This window comes from Vigna angularis, chromosome 8 (genome assembly GCF_016808095.1).
Source record: "Vigna angularis cultivar LongXiaoDou No.4 chromosome 8, ASM1680809v1, whole genome shotgun sequence".
NCBI classification, from domain to species: domain Eukaryota; kingdom Viridiplantae; phylum Streptophyta; class Magnoliopsida; order Fabales; family Fabaceae; genus Vigna; species Vigna angularis.
In genome coordinates, this window is record NC_068977.1 from 34,155,926 (window position 1) to 34,176,713 (window position 20,788).

Genomic DNA, 20,788 nt, shown 5'->3' on the forward strand with positions numbered 1-20,788 from the left:
AGTGGCGTTCGGTCATAGACCGAACGTTCGTTTAAAAAAGATAAATGATAAATAGCGTTCGACCTTCTGTCGAGCATGCGTCTTTGGTAGCGTTCGACCTCATGTTGAGCGTGCGTCTTTGATAGCGTTCGACCTTATGTCGAGCGTTCGTCTTTGATAGCGTTCGACCTTATGTCGAGCGTTCGTCTTTGGTAGCGTTTGATCTTATGTCGAGAGTTCGTCTTAAACGGCGTACGGTATTCTACCAAGCGTTCGTCCGAAATAGCGCTCGGCCTTATAACGAGCGTCCGTTCTAAATCGCGCAAGGTCTCCTATCCAGCGATCGTGCAAATTGAGTAATTATTGATTTTTGAAAGCGTTCGTCCTGATTCTAAATAGCGTTCGTCCCGATCACAAATAGCGTTCGTCCTGACTTTTAAATAGCGTTCGTCCCGATCTTAAATAACGTTCGTTTATACAGTTAATTAACGTTCGTCTTTTTAAAGAAGTGTAACTAAGAATGAAAGTGTGATGTTGAGTGGATTATGAAGTGTGCGAACCATATATGAGATGAGATTATGATTTTGGAATTTGAACGAGCGTTCCAAGGAGGAACGTCTCTATGAATGATTATGATGAGTTGTAAAGTGTGACCATGGTAAAATCGCTGATGGATGATCATCCTGATATTCCGTGAGTGCTCTTCTCAGGTAGAGGAGAGTAGGTCATGCGTGGGAATGGCAGGAGGCCCTAGCCCTATTGAGTACTATGAGGCTGATAGGGTTAACCTCGGTTGGCAGCTGATGAGGGTCCCAGTTACTACACCAACCGGGTGCATGAACGCCTGCGGTTACATGGATTCACACAGTCCGGACGGTCGGTCTTAGGAGAGTTTTGGATTAATTATATTATGCTTTGATGTATTGATGCATGTCTTGTGTGTTAAATTCGTATGTTAAATTGTATGTGATATGTATGAATTAAATTACCTAAGCTTACCCTTGTAATTCCTTGTGTTGTCTACTGTTTATGTACGTCCGTCTTGTCAATGCAATGATCATCCGTTGTGGATGTGAGCAGATGGAGAGGCGCCACTTGAGGCTATGCTGGAAGAAGAAAATTTGGAGGACGCCAACCTAGTCGAAGTGGAAGTTAAGGCCGAGCAGTAGATCGCTCGTTTTTGCAGTTGTTAATAGTTTTGTTTATGTTTTAGGACGTTCGGTTACTTATGTTGTAAAACCGTTCGTTGTTAGCGTTCGCTATTTTTGGGACTCGACGTTGTAACGCTGTACTCCTAGCCGTTCGGCTTGTGTTCTTGTTTAGCTGTAAAAACTGTTGACTGTTTACTGTTAATTGTAATTAATTCTAATTAATGGTAATTACTATTTATTGGGATGTTACATTTATTGGTATCAGAGCAGTTTTGTTCTTTAAAGGACGTGTAGGTTATGAGTACACTATGTTTTCGTTGTGTGCTTGTATTGTGTTTAATGAGTTATGGAATTATTTAACTCTTGAACAATTCTAACGCTCGTTTTCTGATGAACCAGAGAACGAATGGCTCCTAGACTTCCTCCCCCACCTCAACCGAGTGAACCTGATGCTTCCAACAACTCTAGATTGTTGGAGAACGTCATTGAGAGACTCCAACAGCAAAATACCACCCTCATGGAACAAAACGCCACCCTGATGCAGCAAAACCAAGCTGCTATGCAAGGGTTGGAGGCCTCGCGTGTTAATTCTGAAAACACGCAAAGGCAATTGATGGAGATCTTGGCGGTCACTAGAGGTACACCTGGAGCTTCTTCTTCAAACGCCACTCAACATGCCAATGCTGAATGGAGTTTGGAGAGTTTTCTCCAGCACCATCCGTCCAAGTTCAGTGGCAAGTGTCTTCCGGATGAAGCGGACCAGTGGCTGAGAGACATGGAGAGAATTTTCAACGCCAAGAGATGTCCGGATGAAAACCGCTTGGCATATGCGGAGTACTTGCTGACTGGAGAAGCCAGCCACTGGTGGGCGAGCGCCAGAGCCATTCTGACGAACGCTCATCAGCAGATTACTTGGGAAGTGTTCAGAAACAAATTCTATGAAGAGTACTTCCCTGACAGTGTCCGTTTTGCAAAGGATGTTGAGTTTTTACAGCTGGTTCAGGGGGGGATGTCAGTCTCCGAATATACGAACAAGTTCAAACACTTGATTCGCTTCAATACAATGGCCACCAGTGAGGAGTGGCAGTGCAGAAAATTTGAGAACGGTCTACGCAGTGATCTGAAGGTTGTGGTTTCCAGTTTGTGTATCAGAACATTCCCTGCTATGGTGGAGAGGGCCAAGGTGTTGGAGAAGAACCTGGCAGAGGCGGAACGGCACAAGAAACAGCAAACAGTAAGGGGGCCGACTGTCTCAAGGGGAAATGTTAATCAGAGAGGATCCCCTTACGCTCGTCCAGCAGTCAACGCGAGTGGATCCCAAGCCTTGGCTACTGTCGGCCAGTCTGGACAGCCAAGGAGTGTGGCATGTTTCCAGTGTGGAGGACCACACCTGAGGTGGGCTTGTCCTCATGGGGGAAAGTACTGCACTAAATGCAGAAGGAATGGGCACTTGGAGAACGAGTGCTATGTGGGAGGACATGCGGCAATGAGGTCGTCGAACGCTGGAAGAGCCCAACAAGGAAGAGGTGGACGTGCACAAGCTACAGGAAGAGTTTATGCAATTACGGGTGCTGAAGCTGCTCGATCAGGTACGCTCATCACCAGCACTTGCTTCTTGTTTGGAAAGCCCTGTGTAGTGTTGTATGATTCGGGGGCAACTCATTCCTTCATCTCGAAGGCATGCGTTGAGAAACTGGGACTAGTGGAGAGTGAATTACAGTTCGACTTGGTGGTGTCAACCCCAGCGGCTGGTGGGATTAAGACGTCTACAGCTTGTGTGAGATGTCCAATAGAAGTTGAGGGGCGTAGATATAAGGTCAATCTCATTTGCTTACCCCTTCAAGACTTAGAAGTAATTTTGGGGATGGATTGGTTGGCTACCAATCGGATCCTCATTGATTGTGGAAAGAAGGAGTTGGTCTTCCCAGGTGAAGAGGAGGAGGAGTTGTCTTTGGATCGCGGACAGTTGAAGGAAGATATCATGGAAGGAGCGAGCTGTTTTCTGATCATGACGTATGAAGACAACGAAGTGGAGCGTTCGTCCAATGATGAGAGCAGTGGAGGACGAACGGTAGTGGATGACTTTCCGGACGTCTTTCCGGATGAAGTCCCTGGTCTACCTCCCATTCGTGAGGTCGAATTCACGATCGACTTGGTGACCACTGCTGCACCCATCTCGGTTCAACCTTATAGAATGGCACCCGCCGAGTTGGTAGAGCTTAAGAGGCAAATTGAGGAGTTGATGGATAAGAGGTTCATCAGGCCGAGTGTTTCACCATGGGGAGCACCTGTGTTGCTGGTCAAGAAGAAGGATGGCAGCTCTCGGCTCTGCATTGATTATAGGCAACTTAATAAGCTGACTATCAAGAACAAGTATCCACTTCCAAGGATAGACGACCTACTGGATCAGTTGCAAGGTGCGTGCGTGTTTTCAAAGATTGATCTGCGTTCGGGCTATCATCAAATTAGAGTGAAGGAGGGAGATATTTATAAGACAGCATTTCGGTCTCGTTATGGTCATTATGAATACGTGGTGATGCCCTTTGGAGTGACGAACGCACCTGCAATTTTCATGGACTACATGAACAGGATTTTCAGACCGTACCTGGACAAATTTGTAGTGGTGTTTATTGATGACATCCTTATCTATTCCAAGAGCTTTGAGGAGCATGAAGACCACTTGAGGATTGTCTTGGGCGTGTTGAGGGAGAAGGAATTGTATGCCAAGAAGTCAAAGTGTGAATTCTGGATGAAGGAAATCCAGTTCTTGGGGCACGTCGTTTCTGCAGGAGGTATTGCAGTGGATCCAGCCAAGGTGAAAGCAGTGCTGGATTGGGAGAGCCCACGTTCGGTCACAGAGGTTAGAAGCTTCGTGGGGCTCGCGGGCTACTATAGGCGGTTCATTGAGGGATTCTCTAAGATAGTAGCCCCTCTGACTTATCTCACCAGGAAGGATCAGCCGTTCGCATGGACTGATCGTTGTGAGGAGAGCTTCCAGGAATTGAAGAAGAAATTGACGAGCGCCCCAGTGTTAGTCATTCCAGACACGGCCAAACCTTTTGAGGTGTATTGTGATGCGTCGTATCAAGGTTTGGGTTGCGTATTGATGCAGGAAAGGAAAGTAGTGGCGTACGCTTCTAGACAGTTGAAGATCCATGAGAAGAACTATCCCACACACGACTTAGAGCTGGCAGCAGTCGTGTTTGCATTAAAAATCTGGAGGCATCATCTGTATGGAGCAACGTTTCAAGTCTTTAGTGATCACAAGAGTCTTAAGTATCTCTTTGATCAAAAGGAGCTGAATATGAGGCAAAGGAGGTGGCTAGAATTTTTGAAAGATTATGAATTTGAGTTACTTTACCATCCGGGAAAGGCTAACGTAGTAGCGGACGCACTAAGCAGGAAGTCGGTTCATGTTTCAGCTATGATGGTGAAAGAACTCAATCTAGTGGAGAGCTTTAGAGACCTAAAGTTGCAGTTCAAGTTGGAGCCGAACAGTATCAAATGCTGCACCTTTAGAATAACAAGTGATGTGTTCGACCGAATCTGGATGAAGCAACGTGAGGATGATGAGCTAGTGAAGATTTTAAGCGCGCTCGGTACGGATCAGGCCAAACATTTCAACGCTGGAACGGACGGTATGTTGCGTTACTTGGGTAGGACGTGCGTTCCTAATGATGGCTAGCTGAAGCGAATCATATTGGAGGAAGCACATCATAGTCGTCTTAACATTCATCCTGGTATGACTAAGATGTACCAAGATCTTCGGAGTTCGTTCTGGTGGCCTGGAATGAAGAGTGATGTCGCACGTTTTGTGGCATCATGTTTAACCTGTCAACGTGCCAAAGCGGAGTATCAAAGACCGGGCGGCTTACTACAACCTTTGGAGATTCCCGAATGGAAGTGGGACAGCATTTCAATGGACTTCGTGACTCACTTACCTCGCACGGTCAAGAATCACGATTCTATTTGGGTAGTAGTGGATCGTCTAACGAAGAGTGCTCACTTCCTGGCCGTTAACTTGAAGATGTCAATGACCAACTTGGCCAAGCTCTACATCAAAGAGATCGTTCGTCTACATGGAGTACCGTCCAGCATCATTTCAGACCGAGACACGAGATTCACATCTCGTTTTTGGCAATCGTTGCAAGGAGAATTGGGAAGCAAGTTGCGAATGAGTTCTGCTTATCACCCTCAGACGGACGGCCAATCTGAGCGAACCATCCAAACGCTCGAGGACTTATTGAGGACATGCGTCCTAGATCATATGGGAGTATGGGATGAAGTTTTGCCGCTCGTTGAATTCACGTATAACAACAGCTTTCAAGCGAGCATAGGAATGGCTCCGTTTGAAGCTCTCTATGGAAGGAAGTGTCGAACACCTTTGTGTTGGTTCCAAGAAGGCGAGAACGTTTTGACTGGACCAGAATTAATCCAGCAAACGACCGAGAAGGTGAAACTGATCCAAGAACGGTTGAAGACGTCTCAAAGCAGGCAGAAATCCTATGCCGATAAGAGGAGAAGACCCTTGGAGTTCGCTGCTGGAGATCACGTGCTTCTCAGGTTGAATCCAATCACTGGAGTGGGAAGAGTCCTTCGTCCAAAGAAGCTTTCACCCAAGTTCGTAGGGCCTTATCAAATTCTGAAGAAGATTGGATCAGTTGCGTATGAACTAGCTTTACCACCTCAACTGTCCAACCTACATCCAGTCTTTCACGTTTCTCAGCTCCGGAAGTATGTAGCTGATCCTTCACACGTGCTGGAGTTGGAAGATGTCCAACTTCGCCCAGACCGAACGCTGGAGATGCAACCAGTCTGCATTGAAGACAGCCGCACCAGACTCTACAAAGGAAAGGACGTTCGTCTTGTGAAAGTGGTGTGGGACGCGAAGTCTGGCGACTCAACATGGGAGGTTGCAGAGGCCATGAAGGAGCTATACCCTCAATTGTTCCCTGGTAAGTCCTAGAATTTTCGAGGACGAAAATTTTTGTAGTTAGGGGGATTGTGAGAACCTGAATAATTAAGCGCTTAAATCCCACACTCTGAACCCCATTTAATGCACTGTGCCACGTCAAAACCCAATCTGCATGCGCCTGCCATGTGTCACTGAGGGAGCGTTCCAGATCGTTGGTGGAAAGCAAGTGGCATGCAGAGAATGGACGTTCGTCCTGCGGGAACGCTCTCTGCATTCTGCATGCGCTGACGCCATTCTGTCACGTCAGAAGCTTCTAAAAGCGGTAGTGGAAAACCAGGTGGCAGGGCGTGAGTTGCATGGCCGTTTGACGTGGGAGAGAAATGATTTCTCTGCAAAACACTTTCTCTCATTTCTGCATTCATCTTCTTCTCCACGAAACTCTGGCCATTTCTTTTCTCCAGCTTCTCTCTAAACTCTTTTCATTTTCTCTCTAAGATCACTCACCACCAGCATCTCTACTTCCATTTCAGAACCGTAGGATCGTTCACTGTGTCGTGAGCTTTCATTTGAACCGAGCGGAACTGAAATCTAAACTGGTAAGTTTTCGAACCCTAAAACGCTCCGTTCAGAGTTGCATGCGGACGCTGGTCCTGCTGCATGTTAGAGTATAAGCTGAGTTTGTCTCCGTTTCTTGTGGTTAGATTTAGTGAAACATTCGAGAAGCACGTTGAGGGTAGGAAACTGTATTTGGACAAGTTAAACGCATTCGCTTAGGGAGTTCACTGCTAGACCAGGTAAGGGAAGCTTTAGTAATTTAATTTAATACTTGTTTGATGTGTATGAAATGCCTGAAGTATACTGGATGTCTGAAATGTATGAAATATTTGATGTTTAAGTATGCATGAACGAGCATGGTTGCACTGGATGTATATGATGAATATTGTTTGGAACTGTATGCTGAGAATGAAACGTATGATTTGAAATATGATTAAGTTTCTGTATGGTTTGGGATGATAATATGAATTTTGTAATGTATGAGATTTATGGTGAAGAGAAATTATCAGTTATGAATCGTATGAAAACTGTAAAGTTATTGTAAACTGAAAAATCTGGAAAATATCATGTTCTCTGCTTGATAAAATACGCTCGTCCTTGTACGGTCATATACCGTTCGTCTTCTCTAAATTTGAATTAGAGTTAAATTCTTTCTTTTGGAAAGTATTCTGTCTTAGAACGAGCGTCCCCATTTGAAATGCTAATTGAGTGTTCGTCCTAAGTGGCGTTCGGTCATAGACCGAACGTTCGTTTAAAAAAGATAAATGATAAATAGCGTTCGACCTTCTGTCGAGCATGCGTCTTTGGTAGCGTTCGACCTCATGTTGAGCGTGCGTCTTTGATAGCGTTCGACCTTATGTCGAGCGTTCGTCTTTGATAGCGTTCGACCTTATGTCGAGCGTTCGTCTTTGGTAGCGTTTGATCTTATGTCGAGAGTTCGTCTTAAACGGCGTACGGTATTCTACCAAGCGTTCGTCCGAAATAGCGCTCGGCCTTATAACGAGCGTCCGTTCTAAATCGCGCAAGGTCTCCTATCCAGCGATCGTGCAAATTGAGTAATTATTGATTTTTGAAAGCGTTCGTCCTGATTCTAAATAGCGTTCGTCCCGATCATAAATAGCGTTCGTCCTGACTTTTAAATAGCGTTCGTCCCGATCTTAAATAACGTTCGTTTATACAGTTAATTAACGTTCGTCTTTTTAAAGAAGTGTAACTAAGAATGAAAGTGTGATGTTGAGTGGATTATGAAGTGTGCGAACCATATATGAGATGAGATTATGATTTTGGAATTTGAACGAGCGTTCCAAGGAGGAACGTCTCTATGAATGATTATGATGAGTTGTAAAGTGTGACCATGGTAAAATCGCTGATGGCTGATCATCCTGATATTCCGTGAGTGCTCTTCTCAGGTAGAGAAGAGTAGGTCATGCGTGGGAATGGCAGGAGGCCCTAGCCCTATTGAGTACTTTGAGGCTGATAGGGTTAACCTCGGTTGGCAGCTGATGAGGGTCCCAGTTACTACACCAACCGGGTGCATGAACGCCTACGGTTACATGGATTCACACAGTCCGGACGGTCGGTCTTAGGAGAGTTTTGGATGAATTATATTATGCTTTGATGTATTGATGCATGTCTTGTGTGTTAAATTCGTATGTTAAATTGTATGTGATATGTATGAATTAAATTACCTAAGCTTACCCTTGTAATTCCTTGTGTTGTCTACTGTTTATGTACGTCCGTCTTGTCAATGCAATGATCATCCGTTGTGGATGTGAGCAGATGGAGAGGCGCCACTTGAGGCTATGCTGGAAGAAGAAAATTTGGAGGACGCCAACCTAGTCGAAGTGGAAGTTAAGGCCGAGCAGTAGATCGCTCGTTTTTGCAGTTGTTAATAGTTTTGTTTATGTTTTAGGACGTTCGGTTACTTATGTTGTAAAACCGTTCGTTGTTAGCGTTCGCTATTTTTGGGACTCGACGTTGTAACGCTGTACTCCTAGCCGTTCGGCTTGTGTTCTTGTTTAGCTGTAAAAACTGTTGACTGTTTACTGTTAATTGTAATTAATTCTAATTAATGGTAATTACTATTTATTGGGATGTTACATAACATAATTTTTATTATTTATATTTAACTTTATATCACATTTATCTTTAAAAATAAAATAATAATTATTTAATTTTATTCATTAAAATGGTTTTTTTCTAATCTATCATACTCATCACACCATATATAAACTTTCATAATTTTCTTTTTCAAATTTCTTAATCTAAATAACATCACAGTCCTCTTTCCGTACCTTCAAATCCATCTACTCATTTTTTTTTTCTTAAATCATCTTCCCAATTCAAACATTTTCTTAAAAAGAAGATTTTTCTTTGGGTAAGAAAAATTTGAAGATGAGTTTCGATCACTTAATTAAAAATATATGAAAAATGAGTTTTCATATTCAGATTTTTCTGGATTTTTGTAAAGCATTTAATAATAAAAACCATATTAATTGGTACCAAACCTCTTTTGAAGAGTGTCAAAAGTTGATGGTACAAGGATTTTTACAACTTTTAAAAGTCTTCTGATATTAAAAATATACAAATTCTATTAAATTATATTATAGAGTCAATTTTGTGTGTGTAATAAAATTTATAAACATTGCATTGGTTTACTAATTTCACTCAAATGTTTGAAATCTCTATAATCTTTGATTTCTTCTTTTTTCCGTTGTCACTATAATTTCCTTCTCCATATTTCTCTTTTTGTTGAAGTGGCAGAGACGAATTCAATATTCAATTGTTTGGATGCATTCATTGTGTGCATAAACAAAAGTAGGAATGAGTATAAATCGAATTAGGTTGAAATCTAATTTAATTTATATAATATAACTTAAATTTTGTATCTGATTATTTAACTTATTAGATTAGTTGAATATACAATATTCATATTAAAAAATTTTATCTCAAAAATTATAATATATTTATTAAAATGTAAATTAATGAGATGAAAGTACAAGTTTCGTTTTATAATTGGACAATTTACTACAATATTACATTTTATCGTACTTTTTAATCAATTTAAGAAAAAATATCGTATGCTCATTTAAGAAAACATAACTTTTTTAAGAAAAAATAATTTAAAGACAAGGAAAATTAAAAATAAATAATAAATAATTTTTAGAAAACAAATTGGGTCGGATTAGACAGGAATGAATAGAAAGATCTGTATCCGAATCTGACTGCTATAAGGGGGTGTTGCTCCCTCCACCACCACACTTTTCTCCCTCCATCTCTCCTTTACTATTTTGTCCCTCAGTAAAATTTTATTTTTAGGGTTATTATTTTTTAATTTTACCCATTCACAATCTATTTCACTAATAACCTATTCTGGTCTCGTACATGAGTAAAATACTTTTCTTTCATTTTAACATTATATTTCTTCCTCTCTTTCTTTCGTCATTGTGATATACTACAAGTTGCAAAAGTTGGTGGTGGTGGAAAGAATTATCAAGCAGTCTCCCTCTCGTGGTGCAGTGTCGCTCTCATGGTACAGTGCGTGTTATTAGAAAGTGAGTTTATGCCTAACTCATCCCCACAAAACCGGCTTGTAAGGTGAGGTTTGCACCTCACTTATATATTATCATTTGGCCTTATCTCTAGTCGATGTGGGACTTCCAACACACCCCCTTCACGCCGCTAATACGTGTCGTGCTTCCTCGTATTCGAATAAACCTTGAAATAAAACCCTAAAATAAAAAAACGTAACATTTAAACGGAGGTGACATCCTTCAACGAATGTCAACATCTGTTTAAGGAAAAATGGATGTCGACATCCGTTTTACCTTAAACGGATGTTGACATCCGTTGAAGATGTCACCTTCGTTTAAAGGTTACGTTTTTTAAATTTTAGAGTTTGTTTTATTAGGGGTTGAAGGATGTCACCTCCGTTGATGTATACTTCCTCACGCTGGTTGATGCTCTGGACGCTCCTCGATGTTCCTCCACACCACGGCGGCGACGCTCTTTCACACCATGGCGGCAATGGAAGCTTTCAAATCAAAAAAAAAAATTGGAAAAAAAAGGAATGGAAGTGCGGAAGGTGGGGAAGTGAAATGGAAATGGGGAAAGGAGAAGAGAGTTCAGTGGGTGGGTGCTGAGAAAGTAAAATTAGGGTTTCAAATTATTTAAAATAGAATAAAAAGTAAAAATCTTTTTAACTTAAAAATAAAATTGTATTTAAAATAATGTGGGGAGGTGGAGAAAGTATAGAGTGGTGGTGGAGGGAGCAACACCCCTGCTATAAACTTTGAGGGGAGTTTGGATCAGAAAGCGAACCCGACTTCTCCGTACCAAAATCAAAGTATTATAGATATTCCTATATAAATTTAAATTTATAAATATTCAGTATTTAATTTTTACTCACTAATTAACAGTCTTATTTAATATTTCCAATTAAAGAAATAAAATATATATTTCTTTATATACAGGAAGTAAAATAAATAAAAGTGAATCATTAAAAAAATTCCAAGCTAATACCCCTTCATATTCATTAGTGAAGTCGTATGCAAAATAAAGATAAGCATCCCATCCAATTAGCCAAATAATCTTTTAAAAATAAATCAGTTCAATCGGTTGCATTTTAATACATGCTCTCTTTCGTAACCCTAATGGTTGGTTTAGTGGGAGGGATAAGGGTGAAAACAATAAAGATAAATTAAATGAGATAATTTTGTGTGAATTAAAACCGAAAAAAAAAAGCTAAAGTTCTTTCTTTTGTTAACTTTCAAGTTGTCTGAAACACTGGATAATTAAACAGATTGAAAATAGCATTGAATCTCAAAGATGTTGCTGATATTTTTTTAAACACGTCCTAGAATTTATGCATTTTCAGAGCAGTGGAAAACTAGAAAATGTAAAGTATATAGCTGAGAATAAAGAATAAGAACCATACATAAATAACGAAGAACAAGATAATTTAGTTACAAGTAATAATAAACTATTTTTATTACTGTAGTAGGACATGCAAAAAAATATAAAGCTTTTTAAGATATATAGACTGATAAAATTTTATCTGAGATCATTAAACTGCGTGATGTTGAAAAGTGAGGAGGAAGTGGGCGAATAGAAGGCATCATTAAACTGAAAAATTCAAAGGAAAGATAAATTATCATCAAAACCTTTTATCAGAAACGTATGTTTTAGATTGCATCAAGCATTAGAGGCAGAAGATGCATCATTCTTAGGTTACTTTATAATGATTATGACAGGCTATTTCATAAGTGAATGAACTCATGAAAAACAGTTCTTATGATAACTTATACAAATCGGTATGCATTTTAACAGCATAGTCAGCAGAAACCAATGGTAGGATGTTCACAAGTTTGATATCAATAGAAATGGCCATGCATGCAGCACAGCAATACAAACTTAAAAAGGTGTTGCCTAAAAAATTAAACAGCCAGAGAAGAAGATTTCTTTTTACAAACACGGCCGGGACATTCCTTATGGCCACAGCTGAATTAATGGTAAAAGTAAAACCTATTTGTATAAAGGAGAGAGCTTGGTCTATAAACAATGATGGCATAAATAACTCTTATCGAAGATCAATGACATCAAATTTTAAATCTGGGTTCATGTATACGTCTGTACATGTCTTGTAAATAGGACCACCGTCTGGAGGTTGACTGTGTGGATGAAAGCCACGCTGATCACATTGTTTAATCACAGACATTCCACCGGGGCTGGTCAACCGAAAAATGCCATGGTTTCTGTGCATTCAAATTGAAAAAGTAATTATAAAATATGTAGGGAAAACATCTTAACGACAGGTAACACATTAATATTCAGAGACCAAAAAATTCAAATAATGATCAAACAATGCCCGAAATTCAATACCTTGCCAGCTTTATGGGGCAAAGGGGTGGCCAATATGCTAATATGCCAAAAAAGAGGGAAGTAACTATATCCTTTTCAAGTATTTTTTTCTATGCAAAAATATTTTACTCCTTTTTGAAACATGGATTATTAACTATTTTTTGGAACTATCATAGAATTTGAGTTCTGCTGAACATTACATGTTACGTTATTCCAAAAAATGCTTTTGCCTCCTTTCCAGATTCTATTATGTCTTTGGGCTTCCTAAATTTATAAGGTCACGTCTATATAGCAAACTTGTGATCATTTTTAGAATTTGACCAAAGCAATAATGCTGTTACTAAGATGTTTTTTTATATCATCCAATTCATCAAAAACACGTCTGACATGTGATCTTACCTTGTACTATCTTTTGGCGCCATGACTATTGCAACAGATTCTGGCAGCATAATCTAAAGAAACAAGAATTTGCACATGTGAATAAAAGTATAAATAAATGCGGAATGCATGTTTTACAGGATAGCCCCATCTTTGACAGAAACAATAGAAGAAAAAACAATGTCATATGTATGAGATTGATTGGAAGTAACATGTTTCATATATATTTTAACTTTTCCACATGAATTATAAATATGATCTGTAAATAAAGTTAAAGAAATCAACTCTAGGATGGCCAGGTACAATAATACAAAACAGTACAAGAATTTAGAGATATAACTAGAGTATAAAATACTCCTATCGTTCTTCAGTTTTCACTTCAACCATTTCCTCATTAAACAAAGCAAGTAGACGTCCAAAGGCCAAGCAAATAATGTTTATGGAGGTTAATTAAAACATGAACTCACCTGATAGGAGTAGTGGGTGTGCAGATCAATTGAGGACATGAAACAAGATTGAGTAGGATGTGTCTGGCAATTAAGAATAATATAGTTTAGTGTTACAACAATGGAAGAATAATAAAGTAAAATATAAGAAATGCGGATAAGAATTGTATTTCTTCAATACACCAGATGAAAATGTGCTTACAAAATGACAAATTTTATTCTACATAATCATTCATCATCTACTTTTGGAAGTAAGAAGAAAAACAATCTTCCAGGACCTGAACTAGTTTCTACCATACACAGTTTAGAAACTCACATGGATCCACCCAAGTGGAAAAAGCGATCGTTTATCCTGCACTTCAAATATTTCCTCTTCATTTGTAGTCTGGCACTGCTCAGGAAGAACAATGACAAATGTTATGTTTAAAGAATAATAGTAATACATTCCCAAAATATTTATGGTGAAAGAAACTCTTACAGAATCTGATGTTGACTCCTGCTTTGGGATTATAAGGGCAGTGATATAAAATTTTCTGTTTTTCTGCATATCAAGGGTTTTACAAGATTCCAATCAATATCTTAACAGTTGAGCATAAAATATTGAAGGCTAGAGCGACTAAGCCATTATAGCACAACTACACTTTGGAAAATTTTACAAAGGAGTACACATAAATACCATGCATGTGTCGGGTTGATCCATAACAAACAGAAAAGGTAAAAAAGCGAAGCGTTATTGTATTCACACAAAAACATATGCATACACTAGACACACACACACATATGGTTGCAGGGATTAGGGCAATGAGTTATATATGCATATACACACATACGTACTCTAAATTGTACGTATACTATTCCTAGGCCAGTTAATCCAGAATCCAATTCTGGGATTCCGAGACCCTTTTGAATCGACCTTTGCATGTAGCTCTATGTTAAGACAAATGAAAAAAATTAGCAGCACTTACAAGCATACCGGCAAGGACTCCACAAGTCTCTAAATTCTTTTTTGTATTTGACTTGGCAAGCTTCATAAAACTCTCCATCAAAGAAGTTGACTGAAATAGAACCCCTTATTAGAAAGAGACACCAAACCTCATTCAATGATAAATAATTTAGAAATTGTACGTATACTGGAAGAAACTAAATACTGAACACGGACTTAACTATGCCTACCCCCAGAAACATCAACCTAAAATTAAATCACAAAAAATAGATAAGAAAGTGTTATTGACTCACAATGTGCAGTTGCAGAGGAGCCTCCGCATGAACACAGCTATCAGTTGATGAAATATCTGCCTTACATCCTGCTTCCTGAACACAAGGTGATGCTGCAGGGACCAAATCTAGTACCTCAGCAAGTACAGGTGGAGGAGAAGGCTGCCTGATAACCTCTATTGCAGGAGTTGTTTCGGTTGTTTCAAACGAAATAAGAGAAGGAGGTTCCTGATCATGAAGTTGAGGCTGAGGGTGGGGCTGGCAGTCCTCACTTTGGGTAACAAGTGAATCTAAATCTGACTTATAGTGTTCCGTAATGCTATCATCTTTCTTACTCACAGATTCATGTTCCGAAGGATTTTGTAGGCTGTATGTTCCAAAAGTAGGTAGGACATAATCACATAATTAATATAAACAATAAATAGATAAACCAACTCCAGAAGCATCATGGACAAAAATCTTGGTTGTTAAAATATTGAACTCTGATAAACCAAACGAATCCTTTTAAAACATGACTTCAAATATAGTTCCATCATTTTAAAAATGGTTAGCATTGACATACAAATCACTTTTCTTAGAATAACTTGGAAAGCCAACAATAAAGAAAAGCACAATAGAAACTTAAAATAAGAAATAACCTTGGCAATTCAACAGGAGACAGATCAATGTTGTTTGGATACCTGATCTACATCCACATCCAGACAGAAAAGTCAGGACAATCATCGAATAAAATAGAATTAAAACATACAGATCCAAAACAACATACCCATTTATCAGTGGAAGGTGGTCTCCACTGCCCATTTAACCCATTGGGACCAAGGATAGAATGTCTAGAGAGAGTTTCCTCCTTTGGAGGTGGAAGAGTTAGAGATCTACAGAAATTCAGCAAAAATGAAGGGGACCTCTTATTTTCGAAAAATTTAATGCAGGATAAAGTAATCTGTGAACTAATTTAAAAAACCAACACAGACTAAAACTTTTTATTTCAAGCAGTGCTACTACATCAAATATAATAAAGCAAGTTTTTAAACCAAAAACTGTAGTCAAACCTTGATGTAGCCAGTTGCTAATTCTTGAAGATGCCCATTTCTTATTATTTAACATTTCCACAATCATTTGGTATATGGTTTTTTTAATTTATTTAAATATAGTTAATTATCTTCTTTAACTTTTTAAAGTATTTTTATTAACGTAACATTTCTCAAGGTTTTCCAGTGAGATTCAGAAACAGGAAATCATATCCAGCAACATCCTAAAATTTCGTAATGTATCTGCAATACAACCCAAATACTCTGTACAGTTTTCAACAAAGATAAATTGTATTTCAACCAGCAGCAGGTTATAAGCCAGGAAAAGGAAATGTTATAACTGTGTAATCTCTGCTCACTTAACTGGGTCAAATTTTATATTAAAAAGTAACACAAAATTGTAAAAGAAACAACTAAACCTGAATTACTTGCATAACAAAACTTTAGATAACTAGATAATCATACTACTGACATTGCATAATGAAGGACCATCTAGCATTTGACTTTTAAATAAGTTTTCTCATGATTCTAGAAAGCAACCAAAAGATGAAGGAAAGCTTCCCTTCACTTAACTTCATTCCTGTGAAAAAATAAACTGACATGTACAAGCAATACCCGTCACAGTATTACCACCACCACTAAGAAGTCCATTATACATTATTTTTTAGTCCAATACTTACAGTCTTCGTACATGCTCTTCCACGGGCCTGACATAAGAGAATTGTTGGGTCCTAGATCCTTGGAAAAGAAGCTCCCCAGTTCTAGTAGGTCTGGCTGCCTGGTCAAATATACAATAATATATGGATGCTAGAGTTCTTTTTAGAAGGGGCAGAAAAGCATAAAAGATTTTATTTTAGGGAAAGATTATTACTAATGAATGACAACATTAGTTTGAGTGAATTCTCATGCAACAAATTTTACCTTTATTTGGCCATAACTAGCTGATGTTTGCTTTTTCATGGGAGAAAAATCCAGTGAATTATTTGAACTAAAATTTCCACGCCCATTTTGTTGGTATGCGATATTGTTGTTAAGCTCATTGATCTTCTGTTGGACCACTGGTTTCAATTTCTCCAGTTCATTCAAAGAAATTAACAATTTCTGTGCCAAGAAATTGAAAATCAGATTAAACTCAGGATTTTATAGCAACAAATTTCATTCGGAGAAGAGTGTCAACAATTAACCTTTTTCAATGATTCTTTCTGCCATTGTGGAGATGATCTATAATCTCGGTGACGTGGTATTGTCTCAGACACCAAACTAAAAGCAAACGAAATAAAAGGAAGGACACCTCAACGAGATTCAATGACAAAGTAACAAATACAATAAAGTCCAAATGTTTTAAAAAGTTCAATTCAACTAACGGCAAAAACACTACATGCAAATGTTGATACAAATGCTTTACCTAGAAAATCTTAAAAGCATAACATATAGGTCAATAATATTCTTCTCGGCGCGGAAGATATCAGCCTGCAAAGTTAAAACCAATAGTTTGAGCTTGAAGGTTAGGCAGTGCAACTAAACAGTCAAGAACACATCAAGAACACACAAATAAATAAAAAAATAAAGCATGACAATAAAATCCAGGATGGAAAAAAATATTTTAGCACAAGCTATGAGTAAAAGCACACACTTTACTGAGACAGAAAAAATCAATCACCAGCAACAATAGTGCAAGGAAAAGGCAAAGATGAAACCAGACAGTTGCATTCATGCACGTCATTTTTCATATCACTCTAATATCATCGCGTTCACTATCCCTTGGTACATTCTAAATTCTAACTAAAGTTGATGAACAAACCTAATATGCCCGCATTACACATTCAAATCTAACAATGTATTTCATGATTAAACGATGAACTATCTTTAAACAATTATAAATATTTTGTAAAATCGAAAGCTTTTTGTGCAAGTCCTGGTTAAGTTCAATTCTTGTCCATACAAAAGTGGTACACTCTAGAAAATAGCCAATTTGCCAGCTTTGTGTGCAATTAGTAGAGTCAAATGAATCAAGGGAATAAACCCATGTTCTATGGTTTTCATATTAATGATACTCTCATGAGTAAGGGGACGACAAAAAATACCCCCTTGTAACTCCTTTTATTATTCTGATGCATTGAATCTCTTTCACAGGTACTTCTAAAATATTACAACGACATTTTACACAAAATCCCAAACAAACAAAAATGCTTCCCTTTTTTATCAAATATAAAAATCACCACCTCTATCCCACAAAATATTGCACCGCATTCACTAATATAAATTGCACTTCTCAGTAAACCTACTCTCCTCTCTTCCCGAGCGGCGACAGTAAAATCTATGAATTGAAATGAAAGCATATATTTATGGGAAAAAATTTGTTAAATATTTCTTAGAAGACAAAAACAAGTTCCAAAGTAGACGCTGTCTATCTAAACCTAGGATTCTTCGTCCCAATTCCCAGACGCCACATTGAAATATCAGGAAGGCGAAGAAAAGGACCTGTCGGAGGATGTTATCGGCGATGCGATAGTAGAATCGCAGCGCGATTCGGTTATCGACATCGAGTTTCTGAGCACTGGCAGCGATGCTGATCCTATCCGAAGAAGAGGACCTCATCGGTTTCTCTTATCGTTTCACGCAACGCAGCGTTTCACCGTCGTCGCCGTCGTTTTCTTCCCACAAACGAAACGACGACACCGGAACTGCGCAAAGCTTGGATGACGAAGCTAACGGTGATCGATCATCGACGGCGGTGTAGAAATTAGATCGGGTTGAAGCGATGAGGTGAATGAATGCGATAATTGTAATTTGGGGTTGTTGTGAGGGTAAATATGGAAACGCGGGTTTGCTTCATGGTCTATTTGGCCGCTCCCGCGTCGCCATACCCGTATTTTCTCCTCTCTTTTTTCTTATAATGGGATTTTTAAATATTGCACCATATAAATACTTTCCACTGAAATCTCAATTAAATATTTAATAACATGTGATTAGTAAAATAAATGTGTAATTATTTGAAAATTAATAATTACTTGTGAAAATAAAAAAACGAAAAAAAATAAATTATTTCACTTGTTTCAAAGTCATTACTTATGTATCAAACCTAAAGTAACTTTAATCTATATTTATGATGTCTATACTCATATTAGAAATTGAGTTATATCAATATATTGAAAAAATTATTATTTTTTTAAATCAAAAGTGTGACTGTATTTATTAAAGAAAACTTAATACATAATTTAATTAGGATTATGTCTAGTTCACACATTTTTTATGATATTTAACATTGAGTAACTCAATGAGTGACACAAAATTAATCGTAATTAAATATCTTTTCAAAATTTAATATAAACACATTAACAAACTCATATTTACGGATATTATATAAACTTATTTTTATTTATAAAAATATACATCAAGTAGGTAATATCTTATTTTTTAAAAATTGGTTATGAAGATGATAATATATATATATATATATATATATTCATCTTGCTCTAAACTTGTAAAGTATTATAACAATTTAATTTGTTGGATAACACACAAAATTTATATAAATTTTTATCTTAATTTTTTAAGATTTTTTAAAACACACATTTAGTTATTAAATACGAAAACGTGATAAAATGATGTATTATTTGTTGTAATTTTTATTTTTTATAAAATAAATATTTAATTAACCTTTATAATATTAAAGGAATAGGGACATTTTTTTAATAAAAATGAGACAAAAATTCATATTTGTTTAATATTAAGTGAGGATAAAAATTAATTTTTAATTCAAAAATAAGATTGGATAGTCAATCCACATCCATTTTATTATCATTCTTACAAATATAATCGATAAAATTTTATGAAATAGATAAAATTTTATGAAATAGATAAAATATAGATTAAAAACCATTAATCTCTCCATATTATTTAAGTTAAATATTCAATATGTCATCGTTATCTCTTTTTAGTTTTAATAAATAGGGACAATTCTTGTTAAAAATATTAGAAATATAGTATAAAATATCTCTGTAGAAGAAACCAGGGTTTAAGAAAAATAATCTAGTTACGTAAAAAAATTTATATTACGAAGAGGTATTAATTAATCATAAAAACTGTATAAATTATAAGAAATTAAATTCAAATATTCAATCACTGAATTCAACATGGTGTTAATTCAAATCTTGTGGTATTTGTAATTAATAACCTCACCTCCTCATCTTTATCTTAAAAGGGTAAATTCAATGGAATTGCTCTTTCACTTTATTAAGTCAAATTACCAAAGCTCCTATTAGTTGAAAAAACAATGAGCTGTTCAAACAAGTAATCTCTACTTTTCATTAATGAAGGAACACTAATTGATAATTAGGACTAAGATTGAAAGTCCACTTTTACTAATCATATGCATAAAATTCATAATGAATGTCATTCTCTAAATTTTTTTATATTTATATTTATATTTTCTCTCTCTTTTTTACGTCATCATCCCGATAATATTAATCTTTTAAAGAGTTTTATGTGAAATAAATTATTTCATTTTTGCAATTTAAAACTATTTACATTAGATATAATTTTGTTCCAATCACAATAGGTTTAACAGACATCATTAGTTTGACGGTATTTAAGATATAGTTTGTTTTAAAGTTTGGATTTGACTAATAATGTTTTTGTCGTTAAAAATCTTGTCGATAGTAGTTAGTCGAAGACGCTCTCCTAAGATCTGCGACATTTTCTGGATACACGAGAACAAGTCTCAAAGGCTTTGGATGGTTTGGGTATTTTGAATCAAAATTTATAAATATAAATAAATGCTAATTTTATAATGTAAATTAGTTTTTAAAGATTGAATTAAATTTAAAATTTACTTTTTAATATAATATTAAAATTATCTGAAATTCATATAATACAGTGATATTTGATGTCTGTTAAATCTATTGTTTTATATGATTATTATTAATATTTATTCTCATATATATTTGAAGATAAAGAAATGTGTTCATTCTACAAGTCTTAAAATTGACTTAAATTTAAAATTTATTATATATATATATTCTTTTAATTCCAATTCCAAAACCAGCACATTTTGAACATAAAAAAAATTGACTCTGAAAAATTCTTATTACTTGTTTTTATTAATGATGTGTGGTCCATGGAGTACAGCAATAAAGAAATACCAAAGAGATGAGGGAAAGAAGAAGGAGAATTACAACTTGGTGTTAAAAATATCTTTACAAGAAAAAATGTACCCACAAACTTGTTGACCAAACGAGTGTGTTCATAATTTAATTATAT

General features: G+C 36.8%; 2 protein-coding genes across 2 annotated transcripts; one reads left to right on the plus strand and one right to left on the minus strand.

Annotated features, from left to right (window-relative positions):
- Positions 1-1,536: 1,536 nt before the first annotated feature.
- On the plus strand, positions 1,537-6,096 carry LOC108343993 (uncharacterized). The gene is made up of 3 exons (XM_052867928.1): positions 1,537-4,380; positions 4,504-4,768; positions 5,282-6,096. The coding sequence occupies exons 1-3, from the start codon at positions 1,537-1,539 to the stop codon at positions 6,094-6,096; spliced, it is 3,924 nt and encodes a 1,307-aa protein (XP_052723888.1).
- A 5,773-nt stretch (positions 6,097-11,869) lies between these two features.
- On the minus strand, positions 11,870-18,416 carry LOC108346069 (AMSH-like ubiquitin thioesterase 1). The gene is made up of 14 exons (XM_017585017.2): positions 18,008-18,416; positions 16,932-16,996; positions 16,711-16,786; positions 16,448-16,627; positions 16,207-16,304; positions 15,265-15,370; positions 15,137-15,183; positions 14,520-14,865; positions 14,249-14,338; positions 13,762-13,824; positions 13,600-13,674; positions 13,305-13,367; positions 12,859-12,911; positions 11,870-12,353 (listed from the first exon to the last, which is right to left on the minus strand). Exons 1-14 carry the CDS (start codon positions 18,122-18,124, stop codon positions 12,179-12,181), a joined length of 1,554 nt encoding a protein of 517 aa, XP_017440506.1. The 5' UTR covers positions 18,125-18,416; the 3' UTR covers positions 11,870-12,178.
- Between the last annotated feature and the right edge of the window lie 2,372 nt (positions 18,417-20,788).

Coding starts and splice junctions, on each gene's coding strand:
- LOC108343993 (XM_052867928.1), top strand. CDS start 1,537: ATGGCTCCTAGACTTCCTCCCCCACCTCAACCGAGTGAACCTGATGCT. Junction 4,381..4,503: donor TGTATGGAGCAACGTTTCAA/GTCTTTAGTGAT, acceptor CATCCGGGAAAG/GCTAACGTAGTAGCGGACGC. Junction 4,769..5,281: donor TTTCAACGCTGGAACGGACG/GTATGTTGCGTT, acceptor AATCGTTGCAAG/GAGAATTGGGAAGCAAGTTG.
- LOC108346069 (XM_017585017.2), bottom strand. CDS start 18,124: ATGAGGTCCTCTTCTTCGGATAGGATCAGCATCGCTGCCAGTGCTCAG. Junction 15,184..15,264: donor CACCTTCCACTGATAAATGG/GTATGTTGTTTT, acceptor ATGTGGATGTAG/ATCAGGTATCCAAACAACAT. Junction 14,339..14,519: donor CTCCTCTGCAACTGCACATT/GTGAGTCAATAA, acceptor GTTCTATTTCAG/TCAACTTCTTTGATGGAGAG.